Source organism: Achroia grisella, unplaced genomic scaffold, assembly GCF_030625045.1.
Source record: "Achroia grisella isolate CSIRO2021 unplaced genomic scaffold, CSIRO_AGI_Agris_v1 utg2809, whole genome shotgun sequence".
Taxonomy (NCBI): domain Eukaryota; kingdom Metazoa; phylum Arthropoda; class Insecta; order Lepidoptera; family Pyralidae; genus Achroia; species Achroia grisella.
In genome coordinates this window covers 707,038-727,280 of record NW_026712768.1, presented here as the reverse complement: position 1 = coordinate 727,280, position 20,243 = coordinate 707,038, and the positions used below count along the sequence as shown (strand labels likewise).

At 33.1% G+C, this 20,243-nt stretch overlaps 1 protein-coding gene across 6 annotated transcripts in view; it reads right to left on the bottom strand.

The window, feature by feature from the left end:
• Positions 1-20,243, bottom strand: part of LOC131843160 (hemicentin-1) — a 581,682-nt gene that overhangs the window by 129,863 nt on the left and 431,576 nt on the right. For all 6 annotated transcript variants that reach the window (XM_059191771.1, XM_059191772.1, XM_059191767.1 and 3 more), the window contains exon 4: positions 4,452-4,619. In XM_059191771.1, coding sequence (XP_059047754.1) covers positions 4,452-4,619 — 168 coding nt within the window. The remainder of the gene's footprint in view (positions 1-4,451; positions 4,620-20,243) is intronic.

The window sequence follows — 20,243 nt, the reverse complement described above, 5'->3', positions numbered from 1 at the left end:
CAGCTACAGCCTAACGTTAAAATTTATCAACAATTTTAAAATAAGAATTAAGTTTTTTTTATATAATTCCAATCGCAAATAAATGTTTGTTTATCAGCTACAACCTAACTTTGACTTTTCAACAATTTAAAAATAAGAATTAAGTTTTTTTGCGTACATAATTGGAATCACAAACAAACTGAACTGAAACTGAGAAAGGACATATGTTTCAGTACGAAAAAAGGGTCGTAAGGGGGTTGAAAGCGGTGATCAAAGGTTGTATGAAAGTATCATCATTTTTTAAGTAGAACGATGAAACTTTTTTGAGTTATTCTATTATAATCTAACTAAATATACTTTCTTTATTTGACCAAGATCGCGGACGAAGTCTTGGGCACAGCTAGTTTTATAATAAAGTAATTTCAAGGCATGATGCTGTAACATTTGATCAAACACATCACGCCCACAAATCTGCCGGCGCCCTCTGCGCAAATGACGTCATAATTCAGTAACCTAACGTGTAATATGAGCAAAATTATGCGTAATGCATTACCAATTTTCGCCGCAAATATGCCATCGGGGCGTAAGAATGGTAATACCAACCACAATTCAATGTTATTACCCATTAAGGAGATCGAGAGGTTAATTGGAAGTCAGCAGACTTTGTTTTATGTATATTGGATCAAAATTAGGAAGTCTTCTTCTTCGATATATATATCATCGATAAATAGAAAAAAAAAATTAGAAACTAGAATTGCCTCCTTTTATATAAGTCAATTAAATTAACCACGCCGTCTTAATCATTATCTAAATACTTTTCGCAGGTTCGACCCAGTACAGTACAAATATTTGTATGCAGGGAGAAAGGAATTGTCAGTACTGTAAACTGAACTTATTGCTAGTAAAGTACCATGTCAGGTTGACCTCCACGCGGTTCCATTTGGAAACTATGGTGATAAATTCCTAGTGAATTTGTCACGATGAGCTAACTGACCTGACCCTCGAATCTTATCATTCTCCACTGGTACCGGAGGGAAAGGGAGTGTTACTGTGGTCTGATTACCTTATTGCTAGTAATGTACCATATCCACCATGCGGTTCCCCTGGAAATCATCATGACAAATTCCTGGTGAAATTGTCACGATGTGCTAACTGACCTGACCTCATATTCATCGTATCATCCTCCACTGGTGCCCCGCTAGCGCAAACCTTTAGCGCAGGCGGGTGCACCATTCCATTATCATTAAAAAAAATGTACTCATGTGTATGAGTTTTTGTATGTGGCTGGGTATTTTATATGTATGTTGTATATGTATTTACAAAAGAAAATGTATCTAAAAAAAGGTTAGTCGACATCCCAGAAGACCGAAGAGCTGGCAGCTACCTCGGACAAAGAATTAGTCTAGCCATTCGAAGGGGGAACGCTGCCAGTATCTTCGGAACTTTGCCTAAAATGACTCCTTTTAATAATGTGTCGCGTACCAAGCAGTAACAAAACAAAGGAAGCGTTCTGATTGGACCGCACACCCATCCAATTTAAATACGCAAAGTAACGTACAGACTTAAAATATCAACCGACCGATCTAACGTACTTTTGTTCACTCCACCAAAATTGTAATTCATCACACTATTTACCAATTAAATTGAAGACTATATTCAAATTCAAATTCAAAAATCAGTTACTCATGTAGGACATTTTAGCCGCTTATGAACGTCAAATTTTTACATTATAATTTTATTTTTTTCCCTACCGTCCAGTTCGGTATATAGATCCAATTGAGAAGAACTGGCAAGAAACTCAATTGAATTACTTTTTTTTTTAAAGCCAGTTTATTTACAATGTATATTTATATAGGTGTCTATGTCTAACATTAAATGAAAATTCAGTGCATGAACAACTATTGCCATGCACACTCGTCATTCAAGTAATCGTTTAGTGAGTAATAGGCTTTACTCAGTAAATATAATTTAACAGATGTTTTGAATTTATTTAAGGGTAATTCCAACATATCCTTTGGTATCTTATTGTAAATTTTTATACCTATTCCCATAAAAGACCTATTAACTTTTTCTAAACGATACTTGGGGTAAGCAAATCTATCATTTCTACAACCCGTAAACTGCTGAAGCCAACATCACCTACCATTTGAGCATTCGAGCCGCATCATCACGTACCATAATGTATTTTAGTTATTATATTATATTTTTAATTTTTGGAAAAAAAAAAAAAAATCACGAGAAAAGGGCCCTCAGAAAATTATGACAACAAAATAGATGCCCCGACACAAAAAGACACCTAAACCACAAAATAAGAGAACTAAAAAGTATTCTTGATCACGACCGTAACGCAGAATTTCAAGCCTACCTTGAGGGCCTTGATGCTACTGCTGCCACTGACTACTCCCTCTGGAAGGCAACTAGAAAAATTAAGCGATCGACAATCACGTCGGCTCCACTGAGAAAAGAGGATAACAGTTGGGCACGCAGTGACCAGGAAAAGGCCAACACATTTGTCGATCACCTAGCAGATGTTTTCCAACCACATCCTTACGAAGGCCCACCAGACCACCAGGAATTGGTGATGGAAATCCTGAATACGACAAGAGCGGATGAAGTAACACCTTGGAAATTCACAGAGAGAGAGGTCAGGGGACAAATTTTAAAAGGAAACCTAAAGAAATCACCAGGATACGATCTCATTACCAATAAAATCCTTCAAGAATTACCCGAATCTGGGTTAATACTAATCACAAGAATATACAATGCCATAACGAAATTAAGGTTTATTCCTCCACAATGGAAAACTGCGCAAATAATCATGTTATTAAAACCAGATAAACAACCAGAGGATCCTAAGTCATACAGGCCAATTAGTCTGCTGCCTATACCGTCGAAAATCTATGAATCACTGCTTCTACTACGGATAATGCCAATAGTAGAGCAGAAGGGCCTCATTCCTGATCACCAGTTCGGCTTCCGTCATAAGCACGCCACCATCGATCAGATACACAGGCTCATAACAGTAATAGATGAGTCCTTTGAAAACAAAAGTTACTGTGCGAGCGTATTCCTTGACATATCCCAAGCATTCGATAGAGTTTGGCATGAGGGACTATTATCCAAAATAAAACCACTATTCCCCACTTACGTTTATGAAACAGTCAAGTCTTTCCTTCAGGATAGACACTTCATTGTCCAAAATGGAGAAGCGCTGTCAAAAATTTGTAATGTTAAAACGGGAGTCCCCCAGGGCAGCGTTTTGGGACCTTTGCTCTACCTGCTCTACACCTCTGATTTACCAACTCCAGATGGTATAACTACTGGTACCTTTGCCGATGATACTGCGATATTGCCTTCTCATCAGGACCCAATAGAGGCTACAAAACTCCTGCAGACTGGGCTAAATGACCTATCAAACTGGCTTAAGAAGTGGCGAATTAAGGCAAACGAAAATAAATCAATTAATGTCACCTTTACCTTAAAGAAAGGCATCTGCCCACCAGTTACGCTCAACAATCTAATGATACCTAAAAAAGACTAGGTTAGATACCTGGGTTTACACCTGGATAAGCGATTAACATGGCAAAAACATATATTTACCAAACGCAAACAAATGGGATTGCAAATGCGGAAACTCTAATGGTTGTTAAGTCGCAAGTCACAATTGTCATTGAACAGCAAAGTCCTTGTTTACAAAGCCATACTAAAACCGATTTGGACCTATGGCATCCAATTATGGGGGACTGCCTCTCACTCCAACATATAAATCATACAAAGATTTCAGAACAAAATGTTAAGGATGGTAACCAATGCACCTTGGTATGTCACAAATGAACAACTGCATCATGATCTGGAGATAGACACTGTCAAACAAGAGATTTTAAAACAAATCAAATCATACGATGTAAAAATGACAAATCATCCCAACCGCCTGGCAAAGACACTGATGAAAGTGAGCCAATCTAATCGCAGACTAAAACGCAAAATGCCTCAGGACCAAATGTCAAATAAGCAGTGCATATATGAAGTAAAGTAGGATGTGTGTAACACATACCGAGCCTGTCACGACGAGATAACCCAACAAACATACTACTTAATGTTTAGTTGAGACAGACTGTAGTACACAAAAATAAATAAAAAAAAAAAAAATTGTTTTAAGATTTTTTAATTTTAGGTTCTTTGTTTTGTAATTAAGACATGTATATAAAATCTATATTATCTGTATGTAAATTGTTGCATGCCCGATAGGGTGAAACTGTTGATACATAAACTATATATATTGTTATACTACCTACAAAAAATGTACCCACACAGTTAGCAATAAAGATATATTCTATTCTATATATTTATATCAGTTATTTAGTACTCATATAATTTTGACCGCATCAAACAATAGTCAGTACATTACAAAATGAGCTCTAACCGTTTGAAGATTAGACAGGTTTTCTATTAAAAAATACAATATAACTTACCATCCAGCCTCTGCTTCCCATTAAAGTACCAAACCACCTTCGGCTGCGGTTTCCCTTCAATCACAGTGCAACTGATGTCGATCTTGGTCCTCTCCAGTAAGGGGCCCAAGACTGCACCATCAGCTAAGGTTTGATCACCTGCCGTCACTTCCACTGACTTGGGTTTGACTGTGAACAAAACAGGTATAGTTTAATGCCGTTTATTTATTGACTAGCTGTTACCGCGACTTCGTCCGCGTGGAATTTAACTCTATTATTCTAAAATAAAAGATTTTTCTAAAATAAACGTAGTTATTAAGTTAAGTTAATTATTTAATTAATTAATCAATTACCTAATTTATTCAGATATCTGCCAAAAAAAGTCCCGTCACAATCGGTCCAGCCATTTCAGATATTAGTCGGAACAAACAGACAGACAGAGAGACAAAAATTGTAAAAAATGTTATTTTGGTGTATGAACCGTATTTATATTCATATGCATGTAGTAAAAAACGGTTATTCCAATATTACAAACAGACACTCCAATTTCATTTATATATATGTATAGATTAATTAGTAATTAATCGCCGTTTTCGAGATAAAATATAAGAAAATATTAAATAAATAATAGACCGATACAAACAATCATACTCATGAATACAAATGTTTGTGCCGTGCGAGGAATCAAACCCGCGACCATCGGACGTAAAGCGGTGTGCTAAACCTCTAAACCACCGAGGTCGTCAGTAATAATATTATAAATAAACGGACACTTTGGCTTAAGGGGGTCTTCCTATGTGATGGGTTGAAAAAATCGATTTTTTTTTTTTTTAATAAATTGCTCCCTTAACATGTCTAGAATACGGTAGTAAAGCGATTTTAGAAAATTCGAAGTCGTTTTAAAGATACAGCAGGTAAAAGAAAGAGCGGTTCGAGCGGTGAGTTGGCAGTTAGAGACTATATATATTCGGCTTTATACCTGGCCTCCAAATTAATATATTTGTTTATACAAGTTTAGACACGTTTCTACAGACTTAAACAGAAATTTCTATTGTTATAATATTTTACCGAAGTTATTTTAGTCTTGGTTGAACTTCGAAGAGCAACAGCTACAAATTATTTTTTTTCATAATGAGTGGACGGAAAGGAAGTACGAGTGGAAATGTTCATCCTGGTCGTAGTAAAAAATAAAGTAGTGGAAACCGTTTTACCCACCAAAATGATACGGTATTTACATCAGCTACGGCCAAAAAACTTAAAAATAACATGAACATGAATGTTCCCATCGCTTCGAATTTCGCATATTGCATTTTGGAGTTTGTTTCTGTATTTGCTGCAATCTCTGAAATAGTTATATGTAAAACTTGTAAAAGTGACGTGTCTATTTCGCGATCAATTCTTTGATTTGGACTTTCGCTCCTAAACATCTTCATTCTGGTCCCAAAGTTGTTGAAATTGCTAGCTACTTAGCAGTTATTATCTTTAATGAAGGTTTTAAAAGTTATGTCGATTATGGGATGCCCTGTTGGTCGTGAAGCCCAAGCGTATGTTGAGAAACGGGATGAAAAGCGAATCTTACGCTCTGAGCGGCGCGTAAGTGATGTCGTTAAACAAGCCAGGATTGACTCTAGAGCTGAACAATCTGCTTTAAATGAGTTTCACGAGGAAGAGGAAGGAATACTCTATGGACCAGGCATCGCCGATTGAGAGTTAAGTTGATATTAATAGTTTTTAACGGACTTGAAACTTTAAACGCGTTTTTCTCAAAACTGTGTTTTTCAAACTTTCCTCCATTGTATCTCAGAAACGGCTGGACCGAATTACTTAAAATTTACAGGGCACACTCAATATATGTAAACGCATGGAATGAACTATTATCAATCGAAAATTTTCAAAACTTCGATTTTTTTATAGCAAAGAACAAAAAAAAAAAACGCCTAATTTGCAACTTTTATTTCAAATGTCTATCAAAAATCCAATTTTTTTTATATTCATTTGATTATAGGTCATTCCGTGCTTTTAAGCCTACAAATTAAAACGCCGTTTTTTTTTTTTTTTCAGATAAGAAAATATTAAATAAATAATAGACCGATCAGCCGGAATCGTGGAGGAAGTGGGAGCTCTTTTTTTCGAGGCGGGGGTGTTCAGAGCGCTGTAACTCTAGTTTGACTGAATATTTTTAGCTGAAATTTGTGTTAATAAATGATAAAAAACTTGAAGCTCTAAATATTTACTGGTCGTAGAAAAAAAATCCTAAAATATCCCTAAAAAACAGGCCGTCACATAGGAAGACCCCCTTAAATAAAAAAAATTGCGTACAATCAATACAAGTCTTATCCCAAAAGAGGGATTTCATCCAGTCCACCTTTGAGTTCCTCAGAGGAATTGTGGAGTGATGGAAACAGGTACAATAAATAATACGAGTCACAATGAAACATATACACAAAAATAAGCAAACATATATAAATTAATATAGTAAATTACATGTGTCGCAGCCCCAGGAGTTAAACAAAAAACCGAAATTATTTTAATAGATTTAATTAAAAATGAAATATTACAAACTAAAATATGACTATAACTATCTTCGGAAGAAGTTAGTACCGAATTGAATTAAATTAACATATACTGAGACGTGGAAACACTCATTAAGATGTTGAGTTAGCAGTTGCCCAGCGCGGTGGGTCAACGAAGATGTGGGGCGCTGATCCGTCATTTTGAAGTACGGGCACAAAGTACAAGGCCGTGCTCCTCATCAGCAATTTCAAATTTAAATTCAAATTCAAAAATCATTTATTCATGTAGAACATTTTAGCCGCTTATGAACGTCAAATTTTTACATTCTAATTTTATTTTTTTCCCTACCGTCCGTTTCCGTATTAGCAACAGCTATAACAAGTATATAAGTAATAAGAATATAACTACTTACGGATTTAATAAAATAATAAATAAAATAAAACAAAACAAAGTATTCTCGAAAGAGAATTATTTATCGTTCATTTTGCAGACACTTCAGATATTAAAGTAGTTCTCTGTTATTTCAGTTTACCGTTTTAATTAAAATTAATCCAACTTAAAATAATCCCGTCTAAAAATTTTACTTTTGCTCACTAATTAATAATTAAGAAATAATATAAATATTTCTTAATTATTAATTTAATGTTCTTTTAGAAATTTAATTTATATTTTTGTCACTAGATACCGTTGTTTGTACAACAATCTTCCAAGAGAGATTAAAGAACTGGGATCTCATACGTTACTTAAACGCAAACTAAAGAATTGGCTGTCACTTGGTAATTTTAAACCTTCACGTAATTTGCATGCCTGTATGATAAATATTGCTGATCAATCCATTTCATGTAACATCATATTAATTATAATACTGTACCTATATTTCGTAAATAAATTATTTAATTTCATTCATTCATTTCGATTATTTCGTTCATTTTGTTAATTTCGTTCAATTGGTTCATTTCATTCATTTCGATTATTTCGTTCATTTCGTTCTATTCGTTCAATTCATTCATTACTATCATTTTGTTCATTTCGATCATTTCATTCATTTCATTTCAATCATTCATTCATTTCATTTCTACAATGCGCTATGTTTTTGATTTTTAGGTTCCGTATAACCTATAGCAATTCTAATATTCAATTGCCCCACCGATCGATCCCCCATACATTTGTAACGGGCATTCAAGTTACGACGGCGTGAGCCGAGGTTCGAATCCCTAGCGGTGCCCCCAGACTAAAGTGGTATCCGTCAGGAGTTGGCTTTCAGCCGATCCATAAGTCCTTCCGCGGTTTGGAGTGCCTTCTGCACTCGCCCCGGTTCGGTGAAGCTGTAAAGGCCAGTCAGGCAGGAGTTGGCCTTCAGCCGCTCTGTAAGTCCTTCCATTGGTTTGGAGTGCCATCTGCACTCGCCCCCTATCGTCCGGTGAAGCTGTAAGGCCAGCTGCGGCCAACAGCATTAGAGTAGTCCGAAAAAAAAACTATTTAGTTGTATTCACTATAACACAATTAAAAACATGGGTGTATTACTATAAGAAAGTAATAAAGTCATTACCCAGTAGATTAGCTGTTATCTGAACATTGTTTGAACTTATATCACGCCACGTCCAATTTCATTAAGACCCGTTTAGTCGTGAAAGGGTATCAATCACACAGACATACAGACACAATGAATTAGTGCTAGTTGATAGTTCGATTTTATTTATTTCAACTTAAAAATGTAAAGTTACAACGATTATTTTAAAGAGCTACACGCAAGTTTCTTGCTCTTTCGTCCTATGATGAGAATTCCGAATTGGCGCTAGAATAGAGAAATGCTTAAAGTTCATTTGAATAAAGAATTTTATATTCTATTTCATTTATTAACATAATTATGGATCGATGATGTATAACTTTCTTCTTTCAAGGAACTAATAGACTGATAGAGTTTGAAAAATGTCTACCAGATATCGTTCCGTAGAACGGAACGTACCTATATATCAGGTCCGTGGAACGGAACGCAAACACCACGTGCAAAACTATTTGTTAGGAAATGCGCCGTGAACGTGATTCTGTATTCAAGACATTTTTCAGCATCTGGGAATATTTTGAAATATGTTTCTCTTGTATTTGTACTAATGGAACGTACGGACGCTCCTGTTGCATCTAGAACATAATGACAGCGACGTATTGTGTATCGAAAGTGATAATTTTATTTTTATTTATTTACTAGTTATATACGCCGGTCACTCGTGTTAAATTTCAATAAAAAAACAGTCTAAATATTATTCTTATGCATAAGCTATATTACTGTAAAGTTTCATCAAAATCCGTTCTGTAGTTTTAGCGTGAAAGAGTAACGAACATACTTACGAATTATTATTTCTTATTATATAAAATATTATATTAAGATTTATATACTTTATTGTATGAAATACAGAATAAAAAAATTAATATAGTATATTTTTATTAGTGTATTATTTATATTTGTTACTATTTATTAGTGAAGCTACTCAGATTTAAACAGACAGGTCGTAACTTCAAATCTTGCTGACAGCAAAAAACTATGTTTATTTCTAATTATTTGGTAACAACAACATACTGTTTGTTAGTAAGGATTACTAGTAATAGGAAATGCAAGAATTTTTTTTATTTATTCTCAGCTCCCAGTTAAGCTAGCTAAAGCTTGTGTTATGGGTACTATAACTGATACAAATACATAGATTTTTTTTTTCGTAAATACCTAATGGCAAAGCATTATATATATAGCATTATATGCCTGTGAGCAAAGGATTATATATATATATATATAGCTATATAAATATAAAAATATAAATCTATATATATATACAGCTATCACTATTTCGAATACTGATTTTATAAAAAAAAACTTTCAAACACTATTTGAACAAAACTCGCCATAAATAAATCGTAAAATCACAAAACCAAGATGGCGTATCTCTTTGCGTCGCTGAAATAACTGAACGCGCTATATCCGGGTAATTAATTTAAAACACGGACTGCCGACTTTAATTAACTTTGTGCATTAGATACTTATCGTAGTGGTTTAGTGACGCGAACGATACAGTCACTTGTCGATAGTTTTTTTTTATTAGATTTATATCTCTATGTCAATCAAGTTAAACAAATTACAAATAATTTGTTCATGAAAGAAATTTTAGCCGCTTATGTACACACATTTTTGTATTACTAATTTATCTCTACCGTCAATAACGAGAGATATAAAAGCAGAAAAATAGAAATAGAAATAATATTTATTCAAATAAACTCATTACAAGCATTTTTGAATAGTCATATTTTGATTCTACCACGGATCATTCGGAATGCAGATTCATCACAAGAAGAATGAGCAAGAAAATTGTGTGTTGATATCAAAAAATGTTTTTAATAAATGTTTTTTATATCAATCGATAAATAATTACAGCATAACAAGTATTCATTTCGGAACTAAATGCGATAATCAACATAGAAATATAACGCTACGCACATTATTTTTATACTAACAGTACTGTTTAATTACAGATAATATTTATCAGTAATATATACGCATTTAAAGTTTTATAATTTATATTCAGTATTCAAAATGTATGATATTACAACGTAAACAATATTATAGAATCAAATGAATAAGTATAGAAATAATATGAAATTTAATACACACATATTATACATAGAAAACACCCAGACCGATACAAACAATCATACTCATGAATACAAATGTTTATACCGAGCGAGGAATCGAACTCGCGACTTTCGGAAGTAAGGCGATGTGCTAAAAAAATGTGCTGTATGTCTGCCTGTTCTTGCTAATCTCTTAATCCCGGATAGCTAATGCAATAAGGAATAACTTAGGCTACTTTTATTTTAGAAATTTTATTTACTTTAAATAAAAGTGACGACCTCGGTGGTCTAGTGGTCTAGCACACCGCTTTACGTCCGATGGTCGCGGGTTCGATTCCTCGCACGGCACAAACATTTGTATTCATGAGTATGATTGTTTGTATCGGTCTGGGTATTTTCTATGTAAAATATGTATGTATTTAAGAAAAAAAAATATCTCTGTATTTGTATCAGTTGTCTAGTACCCATAACACAAGCTTTAGCTAGCTTAACTTAGGTCTAGATGGCGCTGTGTGAATTGTCTAGAGATTATTAAAAGTGAAATTCCACGTAGACGAAGTCGCAGCCAATAGTGAGTCGAAAACATAATATTTATTTTTATGTATTAAAATCCCATATTCAATTGCGATAGGAACTAAATACAAAATTAAATTAAATAATTTTAAGAATTAATTTATTACTATCGATATTATAAAATTTACACATCCCTATAAGACTATCGGAGTTCAAAATGTAATGGACCAAATAGGAAACTGCAAGAGGCTTATTTTTCTCAACGAACTGTAAAGACGACATCAGAAAATGTATCTACGAAATAGTAAATGCTGAAGCTGAGCTTTCTATATCAAAGACAAGCCGGTAGCTTTACACGGCTTTCGTATGGGCAGACTTTTTTTTATAGAATAGAATAGAAAAACATACATTCAAATAAATTTAAACACTTTTGAATAGTCCAGACTTTTTCTAGAGAATAAAATAGAAATGGAATAGAAAATCATTCATTCAAATAAACTTAAGCAGTTTTGAATAGTCGTAGTTATCATTTTTTTAATCCACCGCTCATTCGGAAAGCTGTCTCATCACAAGTAGAACGAGCAAGAAACTTGCGTGTTGCTCTTGTAACTTTACATTTCCAATTCGAAACGTGTGAATACAAACCACCAACTAGCACTAATATATTAGAGTCAGATATTAAGTACACAACTATATCATCTATATATATAAAAAGGAATTACTGTTCGTTAGTCACGCTAAAACTCGAGATGTGCTGAAGCGATTTGGCTAATTTGAAATATTCGTGGAAGTTCAGGGAAGGTTTAAACGGTGATAAAATATGAAGAAATTGCATGTAAAATAGTAAAAACAACGATTATATTTTCCCATACAAACTGCTGATACCTGTCAAACAGGGTGCTTTCAGAAATTTATTGCGTAACTGGACCTCAAAAAATCTTTGACATATTTAATTTTGAGGCGGAACGGAGTTGGCGGGGTCAGGTTGTATAGAATATACCAAAGACAAGCCTGTTTTTTTTTTGACAATGTTTTGCACGGCTTTAGCATGGGCAGACTTTGTTTTATACGACTTAAATGACGACCAAGATGGTTAATAGAATAGAATAGAAAATTCTTTCTTCAAAGGTTTAACACACCGCTCTACTTTTTGACGGTCGCATGTTCGACTCCTCGTATAATACAAACATTTGTATTCATGAATATGATTTTTTTGTATGTATTTATATTAGTTGTGTAGTACTCATAACACATCAGAACATTTTGCATGGGACTATAGAGCGCTGTGTTCAAGGAGCCAAGGAGATCATTACTAGTAATGCTTTGCAATTTATGAGAACTAGGTTGATTTTTTTACCATATCTCACCCCAGTTCATGGAACTTAGACTAGAATTATAGAAATTTAGAGAAAAATATTTTATTTAATCATTTCAATGTTCCACGTCCCAATGTGTGTACTATTTAAAACAAAATGGCGGTTATTCGCAAATGTTTTAAAAGGGAAATCTTGTGTTCATTATATGCCTGATAATAATAAAGTATTTATCTAAAGCCTCAAATATCTGCTGTATCATATCCGATGAATATTTAGCATCCAATGAAGGTATGAAACCCACACACAGTTTAAAAGTACGAATATTATTTTGATAATATTTGCTTACGAAATTAATCCGAGCGTTACATTAATCCGGATATTTGAATGAAATTTACTATACTATTAATATTTCAAGCTTTTTTATTTTGAATAGAAATAGAAATAGAAAAAATCTTTATTCAAATAAACTCATTACAAGCACTTTTGCATAGTCATATTTTGATTCTACCACTCATTCGGAATGCAGATTCCTCACAAGAAGAATGAGGAAGAAACTGAAAGAGTGAGAAGAATGAAAAAGAAGAATGGTAAATAAACTGACGGTCCAAGTTATCGAAAGTGGTAAACCATCGCCTATATATACCAGTAGTACAACGAATATAGGTGTTTCATTGAAGAATGAAATAGAAATAGAAATAATCTTAAAAATAGAAATAGATATATGTTGACCAATTATACTTTTTAAATTACATAATATCTTTTTAAATTATTGCCTATAGCCTATGTCTCATTCAAATGTATAAGCTGCATACTATATCAGAATAACATATATACATAAGTTTCATCGAAATCCATCTATTCACACTCACAAACTTTCGCGTTTATAATATTACAAACTAATTAATAATATATAAGTAAGTAAGACGATAACTAGTGGTCCTCGAGTGGTCGAAATTCGACCATAAATATAATAATTAATATAACATTCAGTAAGGCCATAGATAAACAATATTAAAAAGGGGCATAAAGTTTTTACTTCATATATTAATATAGTAGGAGTATAGCCTTGTATGCGTGTGAGACGTGGACATTAAATCAAAAGTAAAGAGACAAACTGGAGGCTTTTGAAATGTGGTGTTGGAGGAGGATGGAAAGAATTAGCTGGAAGGATAAAGTAAGAAACGAAGAAGTACTACACAGGGTAAAAGAAAAAGACAAATATTGAACACCATATATGTTAGGGCACTTGATACGGCACGATGATTTCAATATATAGAAGGAAAGAGAGGGAAGGGAAGACCAAGGAATCACATCAAACAAATTACAAAATGGACATCACTGATGGAAGATCAAAATGTTACCATTTATAAATGAAGGAATACAATCACATTACAAAATGGACATCACTACAAAATGTTACCATTTATAAAAAATCACTCTGTCAGTGCTTGTTCGCTTCGGTTTGTTTTAATACAGTATTTCGTTAATATATTTTCCATTGGTCTGAGTTTATAAAGTAACTGTTATGCAATCTTTGGTAATCTGCCGACTCGTACAATCCTCAACTTAAATTGGAATCAAATAACAAATAAATTCAATCCATCAATAGATCGACTTCAGCAGGATCCAATAAGCGCCCCGTCATATCAATCAAATATAACCAAAATAAAGTTATAAGGTTATATTCCTTTATTATTTCGTCCCTCGTCACAATCCGACTTAATAAAATAAAGACGTCAAATTTTGACACGTATTACCGCCATGACAGTTTAGGAATTGCGCGGGAGAATTTTGACAGACGCGCAATATCTGCGCCATTTTCTTTTCTCAATGCTACTTTTTAAATGTTTGAGATTTATTCCGTTTGCCGCCGATTCCATTAAACAAATTGGTCTGAGTGTTTAAGGTGTATTTGCGACTCGCGGAAAATCCGCAGAATATATTTTGAATTTGCTAATATTCAGTGAAAACATAAAGGATATTGAACGAAGATTAATAAATAGCTGATGTAAAAATATTGTATTTTTTCTTAGAAATATCCGTACAGTAATAGATGGAGATTGTCTGTTTTTATTTTTTATAGTTATCTTCGGGCAAAGGAAAAAATATATTGAGTGAGCGTGAGTTACATTCATAAAATAAAGTCTGTAATAACTTTAAAGAATACCTGAAAGATAGTAACCACATATTCATATAAAAACTACAATAAAATCATTATATTGTGCGTTACGTTTCCGCTAAAATAAATGTTTTTTTTTTTTTATCAACGTTATACACATGTGTGTGTTATGTAAGGTTAAGTACTACTGAATTGATTTTTTAAAATCTTTTAGTCTTAGATAGCCCCTTTATCGAATAAGTCTATAGATTATATAACATAACGTTAATACCAAAAGGATCTTCTTGAATCCAATAAAAAATTTTTTCATAATTTATTTAATTTCTTTTATGTAATGCAGACGAAGTTTCACGTCGGTGAAGTAGTCAAATATATTAATAATATTTCTACAATAATGTATATTCTATAATATAATTAGCAATAAAGATATATTCGATTCGATTCTAATAAATTTCACGGTCTACCCAAAGGTTGCCTGTAAGAGATTGTTTAGCGATAAGGCCGCCTTTTGGACTCGTTATTGTTATACATATTTTTATATTACTTAATATTTTCTGTAACTGGTGCAAAAATAAAATAAAATAAATATATTTAGATAGATAATAATTTTTATTTGTATCTTAGGACAAACATATAGATTTAATTACAAATAGTACATATTAATTATATTCAAATTCAAATTCAAAATATTTTTATTCATATAGGTCTATTACAGACTCTTATGATATGTCAAATCTACCGTCGCTTCTGAATGATTTCGAGATGAGAAGAACTGACGAGAAACTCAGCTCGTATCCTTTCAAATTAATTTTCAATTCAATTCAATTCAAAATATCTTTATTCATGTAGGTCTATTACAAACTCTCATGATATGTCAAATCTACCGTCAGTTCGGAATGATTTCGACATGAAAAGAACTGACAAGAAACTCAGCTCGTATTCTTTTCAAACTAATGTTGTACGTGTTCACAATAATACAGTCATTAAAATTCAAATTTGGGAGAATAGACTGACCACCATATGTATAAATAATGGTGGATACAGTATTGTACATACTATATCCAGCATAGTTCAACACCAGTTGAGAATCAACCAAATTTTTGGACTCGCGTCGAGTTTCTATAAAATTGGGTTAAGATACAAACCCGGTTTGGATTTCACTCCCGCCACTGTACAGCGGCTTTCCTGTTTTCAATTATTGTATCCATTCACGCTCGTGTTTCTATATATATATTTTTTTTATAATAAAAAAAGTATCTCTCCCCTTAAAATACAATTTGCTTCACGATTGTGCTTTTTATCTGAATACCGCATTTGCAGAGTTTGAAAGAAAATTATTAGATAATAAGGAACGCGTTTAGGAATACTAGTGAAGTGTTCGGGCTTTGCTCGATGTTTGAGAAATAAATAAATTTATGCTCACAATTAGCGGTTGAATAAAAGAACTTGACTATTCAAAAGTGCTTATATTAAGTTTATTTGAATAAAGATTATTTCTATTTCTGTTTCTATTAATTTTTTTTAATGGAATAGTGCAGCCCCCTGTGCTTACGGTCAATGGGGTATTAGTCGAAGATGAGAATAGAAATATATGTTTGTTATTTTTTTTTTATTTATATTATATTATCTACCTGTTCATTTTTCAATCCGTTTCCCTAAGGTTGCCTTGAAACGATTGCTTTCAGCAATAAGGCCGCCTAATTGTAACTATACATGTCCTTTAATATATTGATCAGGTTGTGAACATTGATTAAATTTTTTGTTCTTTGCGATAGCATATGCTGGTGGTCACTCTATTCTCCCAAATTTGAATTTTAATGACTGTATATTATTATAAACATGTTCCACTATTATTTGAAAAAAATACGAGTGAGTTTCTTGTCAGTTCTTCTCATCTCGATATCATTCCGAACTGACGGTAGATTTGACATATCATAAGAGTCTGTAATAGACCTACATGAATAAAGATATTTTGAATTTTGATTTTTTTTAAATTGTTTATGCCTTTTTCTTTACTGTGTGTTACAAATAAAGTATATTCTATCTATCTATCATTTAAAATAGAATAGATAATTCTTTGTTAAAAAAAATACTAGTAAATTTTTCGGGCTTCGCTCAATGTGCGAAAAAAAAATTATTTAATATTTAAATAAATATATGATCACAATTTTTTCAATGGATTAGTGCAACCCCTCGTGCTTACGGTCGGCGGGGCACCAGTGGAGTATGACAAGGTGAGCATGAGGTCAGGTCAGTTAGCCTCGTAGTAAAATCAAGAGGAATTTTTCACGATGGTATCCTTTAATATATTGATCAAAGCGGTCTGTAACATTCACTGGGGGAAATTTTTTAGTTCTGTGGACTAATGATCCAATCCTATCAATGTCAGGTAGACCTCCACGCGGTCCCCCCTGGAAATCGTCGCGATAAATTCCTTAATGACTTGTCACGATGGGCTATTATAAACATGTTCATCTTATTATCTTCCAAAAAAACCGTTAGCGCAGGCTTGTCACCATACCATTATCATACATTAAAAAAAGGACTCATCACACACTCACACATCATCATATATTATAGAGGGAGAAAGGACTCATCACTAACAATCACCGTCCCCCCAAAGATATTTTGACTATTGACGTCGTGTGTTTTTGAAATGTTTATCTATTTTCTGGTAATTGTGTAAAGATAATGAGATATTCTTTTTATATATCATGGATTCACCAGAATAGATAATTCTTTCGTTAAAAAAAATACTAGTAAATTTTTCGGGACTTGTGACTCAATGTGCGAAAAAAAAAAATTCTTTAATATTTAAAAAATATATGATGAACAATTTTTTCAATGGATTACCATGCAACCTGCCTCGTGCTTCATCGTGTGGCAGAGAGGGCACCAGAGCAGTTCCCAAGTGACTTGAGACCCGGCTCTTTGCCGACGTACGTAAAATCACCTCTCGTGTTTCTCTCCCGATCTCTAAATTAGTATTAAATAGTCGTAAATCGATTAGGAAATGAATTAATTGAATGTTGGCCTCAGTGGTCTACTGGTTTAACACACGGCCTTACTTCTGATAGTCACGGATCGATTCCTCGCAAGATACAAACATGATTATGATTGTTTGTATTTCTCTAGGTGTTTTCTACATGTATTATGTTACATATATACATTTTCAAAAATATTATATTATTTGTCTAAACACAAAGCTCTGCTTAGCTTGGGACCAGATAACACGTGATGTGCCCAGGGTTATTAAAGACAGATTTAAAAAAAAATGGCGGGAGAGATATTAAAAAATGAATAAATCAGTCAACTGAAGGTAAATTACTAGTATAATACATACAAAATTTTGTTGTTATCAAAACTCCCTCTTGTCTTGTCTGGCAATACCGAACCTATATACGAGTACTTACTTACTAAGGCAATAGGTTGATTAGATCGTAATTTACATTGTATATTTTTGTCAAAAAAGTTTTTATTCCTAATATGAATAGGACTAAATGTTAATTGCAATATAAAACGTAAATTAATATTAAATTACAATACTAAAAAAAAACATAAAATAAAAATAAGGGACAAGTCCAAATTGATTACCGCGTTTTCTCTTTACATAACGAATATTCTTTCCTTAAATGTACATTTTTTAATTAAATTTCACAACATTTCCCGAAGCCAATTACATGAAATAAAAAATAAAAAAAATATATATATATATATATATATTTGAAGTCGTTCTGAATTTAAACTTTACCTACATTTACGTAGACGTGTGCGTTGACAGCGAAATTGGCGGGAAAACTGACAGCTGTCAGACATCTGTCAGTCGGTATGTGTTTATGAAGCGCGTTTGTCACAGCTGTCTGATTGTGCCTTTGCTATGTTTGCCGTTTCGCTCCAAATTAATTTACGATGAAGTTATTTTGATCGCGGTTGATTACTGGGTTTGAAATGATAACACTGTTGTGTTACTACCGTTTGATGTTTTAATCAATTTGGATGACGGCACATTATATAATTAACTAAATATTTTCGAATTGGAGGGGATTGTTAGTAAGGGGGGGTAATATCCACATAGTTATAATAAACTAGCTGTACCCGCGACAGCGTCTTTGAGGAATTTAACTTTATTTTTATAAAAAATATACTTTTCTAAAATAAAGGAATTTTTCTAAAATAAAAGTAGTTACGTTACTTCTTATCCTCAGTTACCTGCTAATAAAAGTCCCATCAAAATCGGTCCAGCCATTTAAGAGATTAGCCGGAACAAACAGACAGACAGACAAAAATGTAAAAAATGTTATTTTCGTGTACGTACCGTATTTATATTCATATGCATGTGGTAAAAAATGGTGAAAAATGGTTCAAAATCTACCCTGTATCATCGTAAGCACAGATTATTATATTAGAGTCCGTTAGTTTTCTGTTCCCGCGCTTTCTGTTCCCCTCCCTTACCTACAGTACTGAACTGACCGTACAGCGGCCTTGACGCGCGCGCGCATTTGTTGTGAATTAAAATAAATTATAACTGAAACCTACTGTGAAACCTATTGTTATATTTTCCATACAGGTACGTGACAGACGTTTCTATGTATTTATCTTAATATTAATGTTTGATTGTTTATTTTATTCTCGTGTCGTACCGTGTTATTAGCATACATGTATCTACATTGCAAACTGTATCGTATTTAGTTTGCATATAATTCAAGTTTGCCTGTAAATCACACGGATGTTCGACAACTTACAAATATTTCGTATTCCGATAAAATTTCAACTTTCAAGTACGTACCGCGAGTTGGGGCTCGCCCACAAATATTTGTGTACGAAATTATACTTTGGCGTTCACAGTTAGAGACGCTTTTTGTGTGGATTTTGGATATTTACTTGTAGGAGTGCTTGCAAATTGGTTGAAAACTAAACAGACAGAGATACCGCTTTAAAATCGATGGCTGGAACGCAGTCGACTTATACTATACACATACAATATATATACATATATATATATAATAATAATAATAATCTCAGGACAATTCACACAGCGCCATCTAGACCCAAGTTAAGCTAGCTAAAACTTGTGTTATGGGTACTAGATAACTGATACAAATACATAGATATATTTTTTTTCGTAAATACAAATATACATAGAAAACACCCAGACCGATACAAACAATCATACTCATGAATATAAATGTTTGTGTCGTGCGAGGAATCGAACCCACGACCATCGGACGTAAAGCGGTGTGCTAGACCGCTAGACCACCGAGGTCGTCAATATATATAGATATATAATATAATCAAACAACCGCTGAACAATTAACACAGCGCCATCTAGTCCCATATTACTATGGCACTAGATGGCGCTGTGTTAATTAAACAAAGCTTATGTTATGTTCTGAAATTTGAATTTAAATAAATCTGTATTATTGTAAATATGTACAACATTTATTTAAAAAAAAAATACGAGATGAGTTTCTTGTCAGTTCTTCTCATCTCGAAATCATTCCGAACTAACGGTAGATTTGACATACAGTATTATAAGAGTCTGTAATAGACCTATATGAATAAAGATATTTTGAATTTGAATTTGAATTTATGGGTACTAGACAACTGATATACTTAGATTTTTTTTGTAAGTACATAATATACATAGATATTATGTATTTACAAATATCTATGTTATTTATTTATTATTTTGCCCATATATACTGCCCATTCACATTTAGAGATGCTTTTTGTGTG